The 11,312-nt window shown below is 42.5% G+C and overlaps 1 protein-coding gene across 1 annotated transcript; it reads left to right on the top strand.

Moving 5' to 3' along the window:
• The first annotated feature begins 756 nt into the window (after positions 1-756).
• On the top strand, positions 757-11,312 carry LOC101670158 (synaptonemal complex protein 3-like). The gene is made up of 9 exons (XM_045068190.1): positions 757-827; positions 1,723-1,875; positions 2,613-2,682; positions 2,835-2,869; positions 4,718-4,835; positions 5,710-5,809; positions 8,052-8,150; positions 10,537-10,641; positions 10,785-11,312. The coding sequence occupies exons 2-9, from the start codon at positions 1,752-1,754 to the stop codon at positions 10,836-10,838; spliced, it is 705 nt and encodes a 234-aa protein (XP_044924125.1). The 5' UTR covers positions 757-827; positions 1,723-1,751; the 3' UTR covers positions 10,839-11,312.

The raw sequence follows: 11,312 nt of genomic DNA, 5'->3' as shown, positions 1-11,312 counted from the left end.
CGTCCCCCAGTGGCGTGCGCTGCCGCAGGGAAGAGGAGAGCAGTAGGGCTCCGTGGGATGGTATAGACACTGCTAGGACGCAGTGTCGGGTGAAGAAGGGAGTGGCGGGGCACGAGGCAGAACGTGATACAGTTTATTGTACCATCCAGGCAGCACACCAGGAGGCCAGGACCGTCAAGGATACATACACGGGTCTCTAAAACAAAACAAAAACCAACCAGCCGACCACCCCAAACGACGACGACGACGACGACGACGACGACGACGACAATGACAACAAAACCCAAACAAATAAACAAACAAAAGAACAAAACACCGTAGAAAGCGGGGCGGGGGTGGCTTACACAGGGCAAGCAGGAGGATGGCTATTCCTCTGGGAGTGGAAGCAGTGGGTGGGAAGGGCCCCGGGAGGACACGGAGTAGGAATTGTCCAAGTGTCCCAGGTCCGGAAGGTGGAGGCTTGAGCACCGACCTGTTCCACACTCCCGTATCCTTTTGTGATTTCTGCGGAAGATGACCTGTTGTAACGTCCTTGAACCGCAGCCGGGTCCTCGGACCTCGGACCTCGGACCTCGATCCTCGACCCTCGACCCTCGACTCTCGACCCTCGATCCTCGACCCTCGACCAGCGATCCTCGATCCTCGATCCTCAGGACCAGTGAGTGCCTGGACGGCGGTTGGTCCAGGGGGCGTGTCTCGGCCGAGGCCCCGCCTCCCGCATGCGCGCTATGCCAGCCAATCAGCGACGCTCCCGCCTAGGCGTGGCTGGCTGCCTCCTCTCCCTCACGACGCCCTTGGAGGAGCTTCGCCGAGGACGTGGTGTGGAGGTCGTTGTGCGGCGGGAGGGATGGGGGGAGGGACAGAGAGAGACAGAGGACGGGGGTGGGGCATAGGGACCCTCAGGGAGGCCCCAGCGTGGAGGGAGGCGGACCCGGGGGCACTGTGTGGCCGTGGGGGGGGGGGCGTCTCCTCAGACGGGAGGGGACCTGGGTGTGGGGCGGCGGCGGCGGCTGGGCTCACCTCTGACGTGATGTCCCCATGAGGTCCTCTGGGACTCCGACAGGACACGACGAGGCCCCTGAGGGCAGGGCTGGCAGGGCTGGCAGGGCCGGCCGGGCGGGGTCCCCACTTCCTGGGAGGGTCACAGCTGGTGAGGAGGGGCCGTCTGCCTCTGGCCCTCCTGCCTGGCCGGCCCGGCAGGACAGTTTGGTCCCCTGAGGTCGTCCTGGGGTCCAGATGGAGCGTCCAGGAGGCCCCCCTCCTCCACCACCACTCGACCTGACCGTCCCCGGACGGGGTCAGAACGGTTTATTCCCCATCCATTCCAAGGGGACCCTTGTTTTTGTCCCGGCCACGGTTGGGCCTCCAGGCCAGCACATGGTCCCGCGGGCTCCGAACGGGGCGGGGATGGCTTCTGTCCCAATGCAGGAGCAAGAATGTGGCGCAAGGTCCTGACAGTCAGAGAGATGTCCCGGGTCGGGTCGCGTGCCTTGGGTCGGGGCCGAGCAGGGAGCCAGGAGCGCAGAGGAGTCGGGAGGTGGGGGGGTGGGGGGGGGACGGGGAGGCAGGGGAAAGGGGTCCGCCGGCCGCGTCCTCTTTGCCCTGTCCTGGTCCAACAAGAGACATGAGGACACACACCCTCTGATCTGCGCAGGGGACCCTTGCCTGGCATCGCTCCCTGACCGTGTTCCCATTTCTTTAACACGTGTTTGCGCTCACAAGGTGCGGGAGAGCTCGGAAGACACCTCGGGATGCCGCCGGCTGGGAGGAAGCGCCTGGGGAGAGCTGCGAAGGCCCCCGTGGAGGCTCAGGGTATGGCAGCCTATGACTTTGGGAGACAAGAGAGAAGACAGCTGAGCGGGCCAGAGGTGCAAGGTACTGTCTGTCTGACACCTTTGCAGAGATGGCGCATGTAGATACCGCACACGCGGCAGGTCACTGCTTCGGAGTCCTCAGCGTTGCAAACAGTAAATTCCTCGCGCGTGCGTGCGTGCATGCGTGCGTGCCTCTGTGTGTGTGTGTGTGTGTGTGTGTGTGTGTGTGCGCGCGCGCGCGCGCGCACGTATGTAAAAGCAGTTGGAGGTACCAGAGGCTGCCCCCTTGATCCTCCTGTCCCAGACCAGGATATTACAGAGGCTTAGATAGCAGCTCTTCTGCTCCCCCCGGCAGTCCTTCTTTCCAAAATATCTCACACCTGCTGGGTGATGTACTCTGGCATTAACCTTGAAAGACTCGTAACGCTGTCTCCGTCGCGTGGTCCTGGTCCCTGAACTAGTTGCATCCGACCTCGCACGGGCATGCTGCCTTTCCTATGGCTGCCTTAAAAACCTTGTGTTTGCAAGAGGGAGGCCTGAAGCACTCCACAGTTGAGGATATTGCTCCCTGAGAACTGACCCCCAAAGGCCACACTTTGTTGTTTTTTGTTCTGTTTTGTTTTTTTTTTAAATTTAAGTTCAGTTAGCCAACGTAGTGCACCGTTGCTTTGTGATATGACGTTCATCAGCGATTCGTCTGTTGCCTAGAACACCCGGCGCTCATCGCATCGCGCGCGCTCCTTAATGCCCACCGGCATACTTCATTTTCAAATGTTTTCCACTTTTATTTCAACGCAGGAAACAATCCAGTAACCCATGAACGTGGGCGGAAAAGGCCTTCTGCAGAAACACTTGAGGAAGATGTCGGGTAATGTGCTCATAGTATTTTCACTCACCAGATCAAGTCAACTTGGCTTACATAACAATTATTCTCTGTAAAATCCCAGAATGAGACATTTCCTTCGAAACAAATATGATCTCTGTTTATCCTTAATAATGTTTGATGTAACTTCTTCACAGGAATGAAGTACAGAAGATGCTGCAAGGACTAGAAGGTACGCTTAAATGATATTTGCAGTGAAAAAAAAAGTTACTTTTAAACCGTAAGGCTTTTATAATTGAAAAATGTTAGTGAGGGATCTGCAACACTGATTTTAATGCCTTGTTCTCGCGTGTAGGATATTATACAAGTATATAGTATGATTCAACTTCGCAAGTTTCTTTACTGACCTTTTCCATTGTTGATGTGGAAAAGTAAAAATGGTACTAACATTGATGAGGTAAGAATGATGCTATTATTTTGTACACATTTACATTTCATATAAATTAATATAAATTAAATGAACAAAAGGGTGTACCTCCTTTTGTGTACAGAGATTAGGTGATATAACAATTTTTTATGTCAATTTTAAATTTTCTTCATTTGATTACTTTTCATGACTTCCCGGTGTCCTAGTCTTTGGAGTAGCAGCAGAAATTGAATCCTCTAAAAAACAAACAAACAAAAAATTCTTTATTGTTATTTTTCATTAGCAAACTGTGTAGCTGCAAACTAAAGAACTCTCCCAGCTAGTGAGAAATATACAATCACACCGAAACTCCCAAGTTTTATGTTGTTCTGTCAGACGTCAGTTACACCATCTGCACTACAGGACAGTACACTTAGCAGAGTCTAAGTCAATTTGCAGCTCTTCGATAGAAATCAACCCTACAAGCAAGTATGGTTTGAAAGCTTTGCTCTATTTAGTGGTCACAAAGAGCTGGCTTTGTGAGCTGTCTAATACACTTCTTACACTTCTTACTATAGATGGATTCCAGGTGAATAAAATATATAAAATAGAGCAGATCCTTCATGACTACTGAAAAATAACTACTGACTGTAGATCGGTAAAGTCAAATCATAGAATTCACAAAGCTTTAGTTGAAGTATTAAGATTCTGTGAAATGCAGCACTTATGCATAAAAGTGTTATGTAAAAAACTCCATGAAAATATTTTTTTAAAGATTTTATTCATTTATTTGACAGAGAGAGACATCACAAGTAGGCAGAGAGGCAGGCAGAGAGAGAGGGGGAGAAGCAGGCTCCCTGCTGAGCAGAGAGCCCGATGTGAGGCTCGATCCCAGGACCCTGAGATCATGACCCAAACCAAAGGCAGAGGCTTTCAACCCACTGAGCCACCCGGGCACCCCCATGAAAATATTTTTTAAAATGTTTTTGGATTCATTTATTTAAATTAGAATTTTTACACCTACAGCCCTTGTCTCTTTTAGTGGAACATGGTTAAAAGCATCACTCACTAGATTGCTTGAAAAATAATTTTTTTAATGTGCGATATAATTATTTTCATCCTTTTGAGGATCATCTTTAAGAATATTGCACATTTTATATAATGCATTCTAATGGCAATCCATCTAGACATGTGCCTAGAATTGGCGGGTATTTTATTAATTTAGAAAAATTTGCCTTTCAGCTGTTTCCTCACAAGGAAATTAAAGTCTGTCTTTGGGATTCTCGATACATATTTTGATAATGGAAAATATTTTTATTATTATCCCCTTTTCACTATCTCTAAACTAAAAGGTGACCTGCATTTTAAAAAGTTAGAATTGGGATACTAGTACTAGAGAAGATTTTACAGAAAATAGTGAGCAAATCTTGCTTTTTGAAATGATGCCTGCGTTATAATTGTTATTTTACTTATTTTATTTTTTGAAGTGTAACTGACATACAATATTATATTAGTACCAGGTATACAACACAGTGATTGGACATTTATGATGTCTGTATTATGAATTTTAAATGTCTTTGCATATTGCCGAGGCAACATTTACCCATATTGATTTGTATACATGAAAACAAAATAATTTTCAATGCTCAATGTCAATGAATATTCTCTATACAGTTGACATTAAACAGGCTCTTCTTGCAAAGAGAAAAATGTTCGAAATGAATGCAAAAGCTTCTGTCAAAACCACTAACGAAAAAATTGAGCATGTTTGGAAGATACAGCAAGAAGAAAGGTGACGTTGTTGTTGTTGCTTTTTCAAGTCACGATGACATTTGTATCATTTCTTAGTATTCATTGGTGCAAATAACCTAAGACAGATTCTATTATATTGAATTTTCCAGTAAAAAATAGATTTTGCTTGATCTTTTTCTAAGCAGATTAATTCTGTTAACCTCACTCCGTAACAGAACTGAGATGTATCTCCTAGAAGCCCATAAAGATGACCTTTTGTTCCTTTCAAATAACAATTGAGTTTTCTTTCTATAACATTAATTCATATTTATTCTAGACCTACACTACCTGAACTTCAGGTAAATGTCTTAAACCATTATTCTTGTGATAGTTAACTGTATTCAGTTATGTAGAAAAGGTTAATCTTATATTATAAATAATTTGCATATTTTAGCTAAATTGTGTTCACTGTTCTTTCTTAAAAAAATCACTGTTGTGCCAAAGAGGGGAAATATTTAAGTGAAATAGTCCTGTTTGGAAACCTTCTATAACAAATGCATATGATATCCTTATTGAATCTACTTATCGTATCAGAACATACGTGTTCTTCAGTAAGAAGAAATGAAAAGTAAACTGCTTTTAGATAAAATGAATTCTTCTGGGAAATTGATAACGCAGTAAATCCTCACTAGTTTTTAAGAGGTAAGGCATATGAGAGAGCTTATATGTTGGCCAGTTAGGAACAATACTTTTGGAATAAGAGTAAATTGTTCACGTGCCCTTTCTGTTTCCCATGAGACTATTTCAGCCGCCATTATGCTATTACTGCCTTCTCCCTCTATAGTGTAAATTGTGTCAAATCAATTTTGTTTTGAATATGGTTAGATTTTCTTATCTTCTTGAAGTATGACAGTGCTTGTTGTTATGGTTTACAGACAGAATCTTCATCTCAAGTATTCTCAGCAGTTTCTGACTTTGCTTTGGGAGTGGGATACAGACATGCGGAAAGCCCAGGAACAAGAAGAAAAACTAGCTGTTGGTATCAGCCTTGGCTTTAAAATTGATTTATTTATTGTATCAAAGTCTCAAGTAGCAATAGGTCATGCAAAAACACAGGAGAGAATGTAGAGTCCATGAGCCTGGATGGGTAAATGTGGGTAGAAGGTGTGGTGCTGGGAGACTGAATGTTCTATTTGGATTGCTTCTGTCTATTTAGTGATATAGGAAGGTCACCCGTTAAGAGTTAGAGTGGTGGAGGAGGTGTTCCCTTTAGGGGGCAGAGAAGAAGTCCTGCAATTGTTTCCTGAGAGCGGGCCAGCGAATGGACCAGGGAAATATCACTGCCAAGAAGCCTTATGGGTTGAATTTAGGTTAGTGTCATAGTGATCATGAATTTAAAGTGAGATCACTCTGCATGGTTGTGGCAGGGCAGCTGGAGAGTTGGATTTTCCAGGGTTGTGATTCTGCCACACAGATTGACAGAATGAAAGGGAGGCAAGGTACGTGTGCAAGTGCATGGTATAATGATTGGCCATGGACTTTAAGCCGAGAAGGAGGAAAAGGGAGACTATGAGAGTGGGGACTGGGGACAATGAAAAGTCGTAGGGTCAACGAGATGTTAATCCTGAAAGAGTATTGAACTGTAGTAAAAAAGGGAGAGAACTACAAACAGGGAGGTAGAGGTTGAATGTTGGGGGGCAAGTGGAGAAACAGTATAGTACAGTGGTCAAGAGCCTGGACTCTGGAACCATTTGGGGGGGAACCAATCCTGGTTAACCCGTACTAGCTGTGAAATCGGGGACAAATTGTTTATCTCTGTACCTCACTCAGTTTCCTCACCTATGAAAGAAAACGAGACACAATAAGAGTACTACGGGGCGCCTGGGTGGCTCAGTGGGTTGAGCCGCTGCCTTTGGCTCAGGTCATGATCTCAGGGTCCTGGGATCGAGTCCCGCATCGGGCTCTCTGCTCAGCGGGGAGCCTGCTTCTCTCTCTCTCTTTCTGCCTGCCTCTCCGTCTACTTGTGATTTTTCTCTGTCAAATAAATAAAATCTTAAAAAAAAAGAAGAAGAAGAAGGCCTGTGCCTTCTTTTCAAAAAAAAAAAATAAATAAATAAGAATCCTACAATGATTCTTGGAGCACTACATCAAAAACTAATGATGTAGTCTATGGTGACTAAAATACCCCAATAAAAATTTAAAAAAAAAAAAAGAGTACTTGCCTCGTAGAGTTGTTTTGAGGATTAAATGAGATCATATGTAACAAGTTTATTTAAAATGGTTCAGAACAGGGGCACCTGGGTGGCTCAGTGGGTTAAAGCCTCTGCCTTTGGTTCAGGTCATGACCTCAGAGGAAGCTTCCCTTCCTCTCTCTCTCTGCCTGCTTCTCTGACTACTTGTGATCTCTGCCTGTCAAATAAATAAATAAAATCTTAAAACAAATAAATAAAATGGTCCAGAACAGTACCTGACACACAGTTCCTATATTAGTTTCTGCTTTGACTAATATTATGTAGATGTTGCAGTTACCGGGAATGACAGAATCCAGGGTATGACTATGTAAGTGAGTGACTAAAGTAGGGAAGAGGACAAAATTATTGCTGGAAATTACGTGAAGGAGCAGAGAGGCTAGGATCACCTGTACGCATACTGAAATGACCAAGAATTAATACATGTTTTGAATGTTGTTAAGAAAGAATATCTCTGGGACATCTGGGTGACTCAGTTGGTTAAGCGTTTGCCTTTAGCTCAGGCCATGATCCCAGGGTCCTGGGATCGAGTCCCACATCAGGCTTCTTGCTCAGCAAGAAGCCTGTTCTCCCTCTGCCGCCACTGCCCCTGCTTGTGCGTGCGCTCTTGCTCTCTCTCTCTCTCTCTCCTCTCTCTGATAATAAATAAAATCTTGAAGAAAGAAAGTAAGAAAGAATATTTCTTCCGTAACTACTGTTAGAAAGGATTATTGTATAAATTTTTGCCTGCCTGTGGTAAACACATTGTTGGAAAGGTCATTTGTGGATTTTGAAGTAAAAAATTAAAACGTGTTTTCAATATGGGTGAGAAAGACAATCTCCTACTTAATGGCTACGAGGTAGGATCGTCGTATTGTTTTTGTATATTAGTGGTGAACACAATTACCTAAACTTGGTCATAAAAAGTTGTTAAAACAGGAAATGTTAACAAGTATTGATTTAAAGAATATTCCTTTGAAACTTGATGTGTAGTTATGTTTTATAAGTATTAAATATTACTCACATTTTATCACCCTTTTCTATTTTAGGGTATGTTCCAAGAGCAACGAAAGATTCTTCAACAAGCTAGAGTTGTTCAGAACCAGAGGCTGCAAAAAATTAAAAATTTATATGAGAAATTCTTAAAGGTCTGTTGTATTTGGCAACACAATATATTCTTATGAAACATCACATGGAGGGGTGCCTGGGTGGCTCAGTGGTTTGAGCAACGGACTCCTGGTTTTCGCTGAGGTCGTGGGTTCTGATTTCATGGATTGTGAGATTGAGACCCGCCTTGTGCTCCCTGCTTAGCGGGGACTCCCCTTGAAGATTCTCTCCCTCTTCCCCTCCTCCCACATGCATGTGCACGCGCTTGCACTCTCTTTCTCTCTCTCTCTCTCAAATAAGTAAGTAAATATTTTTAAAAAATATATAATATGTACATAAAAGTGGAAGTTACTTTGTTTCTTTCCAAATCTATGCGGAGGAAACATTTAGGTTATACGTCTCTATTGTTAAACATTTTCCATTTGAAATTCATTGTTTTCGATTTAGCATAACTGGGAAATGCATTTTTATTTTTAGGATCAATTAATAGTTTTGTGGGAATCATTTAAAACAGGGAACTGTAAAGTGGGAATCTTACCTAGAAATACAGGTGCTATGAAGAAAACTGGTACTTTAATAACACTTCAATCATAATTTTTTGCTCAACAATCAGTTTGGAGGAGACCAGCAATAAATATATAGTGGAAACTCAGGAAGTCTATAAATCACTTCTATGTGTCTTTGACTTGTATTAACGGTTTCTGTTAAATATGAGTAGGCAATTGTAATTGATGAATAACACTCATATTCAAATGTGTTACATGAGTGTTTCATGGCATATTTGCCTTTGGAATATTGGACTAATAATGACTTTATATGCATACTTAAAATCAGATGGAAAGGTCTAAATGTATAACAGAATGAAAAAGCGAGAAGAGGACTAAATGTTTGTAAATTGAGAATGATCTGCTGTGATATTTGCACATTAGCAAATTGTTCTCAGTGACACAGACCTCTTCTCCGCCCAGATATATACTTATTTAGGAGGCGATGGAATCCTGCACATTCCCCCCCCCCTTTTTTTTCTAGGTGTGTGTATGGGCGGAGGTGGGGCGGGGTGGGGGAGGAGGGGTGTGGGAGGTGTTACTTTACCTCTGTAACTGTACCTTAATATCTTTCTTTGAATTCCCGCTGCCACTGCCCTAGTTCAGGATCTCATCCTTTCTTGCTTATACTATTAAACTCTCATCTGAGTTCTCTCTTCTCCAGCCCATCCTTCACAGTTCTGCAATATGATGTTCCAAAACGTATACCTTCCCTCCTGAAAACCTGTCTTTAGCTTCCCATTTTAAACACTCAGGAATTCAACGTCTGCCCCTGTAACAAGACTCCCTTTGTAGTTTTATACTTACATTCCTCCTTTTCCTCCCACCCCTCCAGGACACTAACTCACCAACTAACCCACTCACTAAACTTATGTCCTTGTTTCTAGAGTACTTTCAATTCCCTCTTCCCTTTACCTACTGAAATCTTATTCTTTTGCCAACTAAATCAGAATCAATTTTATTTTCCAGTACACAGTCATGGCAAGTTGTGTTTCCTTAATCGTGTTGTTTTCATTTGCATGTCTTTTTATTCTCACTGGAATAGGGAAGGAACAGATCGTGCATTCATTTTCAAATTCCTCCACAGTCCTTAACAGTACTTTTTACGTAGTATGCACTAGATCACTATTTGCTAAATGAAGATTAAAGATTCAGAACATGTTTGTTTTTTCATGACCTAAAGAGGTCGTGTCACAGGTCATTTTATTCCCGCCAATGGGATCATGTTACAGTGATTTTTACTCGTTATAAGTGCACTGTTACATGGTGTTTAGAAAGCTTATTAGAAAAAAAAAGAAAGCTTATTAGAGAGTTTTGAAATTATGGTATTTCATTCTATGAGACTGTCAGTCCTTTTCTTTTCTTTCCTCCACCTTGACCTTAACTGTTTATAACCCATTGTTTCGAGAAAAGTGTACTACTGCCGTGTCTCTATAATAATTATATTTGACTCAAACACAACATTTAAAAAATTTCTTAAGTGGGTATTTTGATCTCCATGTATTAGGTGTAGTATTTTATATGGAATAAATAATGAGCATCCTTTGAATATTAAGAATTGTTACTTTTGAAATTTAATTTTTTAAAGATTTTATTTATTTATTTTTGGGGGGGAGGGGAATGAGAGAGAGAGTGCGTGTGCGTGTGCGCGCAAGTGTATGAGCAGGGGGAAGGGCAGAGGGAGAGGGAGAAGCAGGCTCCCCACTGAGCAGGGAGCCAGACATGGGACTCAATCCCAGGACCTTGAGATCATGACCTGAGCCAGAGGCAGGCGCTTAACTGACTGAGCCACCCAGGCACCCCTTGAAATTTTTAATTCTATGTGTTTGGAGCATGAGATGAAAAGTGGTGATTTATAACTGAACAAGGCTTTTTGTTTTAGAGTATGCAGGACTTAGAGAAGGAGCATGAACATCTTCTTGCTGATGAACAAAGTGAAGTTAGGGAACAAATTACCAAGTTGCAAAACAAAATTATGATGGAAGCTGTAAGTAGTGTATATTTAATATTAAGAACACTTATTTTAAGTGTTAAGGAGGGATGTGAGCATTGGGGTATTTTGTTTGAAAAACGTATATAGCAATTACCTAAATAACATGCAAATGTTTAATATTTCCTTCCTTGAAACAGCAACGGCAAGAGCTGGCAATTGTTCAAAAGTCTCTTCATTCCTTGTTGTTCTGATGACTTTGAAGAAAGAACAGGAACCTAAGTTTTACAATACAAGTGTAACATTAGCTACGCCAAACCTCGTTGTAGTAGTTTAAAAATTAGAGTTGAAATCAGTACATCTTGTTTATCATAGCTTTCTTGTTAAGTGCAAGAATCTTCTCCTGTTAAAACCCCAAACCCTGAACAGTTATGTGGGTAGCAGCAATTCCACAATTATATGCATTGAGCTTTCAGTCCTTCATTAGTAATGGTGACTTTTTGTACTTAACACTGTCAATTAACTTTTAACAATAAGGATGATTTAATTTTAGGCTTGGCCCCAGTGGATTGGTATCAGTCCCAAAAGTTTCAATGCACAAGTACAGAAAGAAGGCTACACTGCTTTTTGAAAGAAAAAAAAAATTAAAGAATATAAAATCTATCTTATCTGTGTACCCACTTGTATTTACTCATTAGTTTACAGAGACAATGCCAATAAAAATACGA

The sequence above is a fragment of the Mustela putorius genome, unplaced genomic scaffold (genome assembly GCF_011764305.1).
Source record: "Mustela putorius furo isolate JIRA1106 unplaced genomic scaffold, ASM1176430v1.1 tig00003899_pilon_pilon_pilon, whole genome shotgun sequence".
Taxonomy (NCBI): Eukaryota; Metazoa; Chordata; class Mammalia; order Carnivora; family Mustelidae; genus Mustela; species Mustela putorius.
This window is presented reverse-complemented; position numbering and strand designations above follow the sequence as displayed.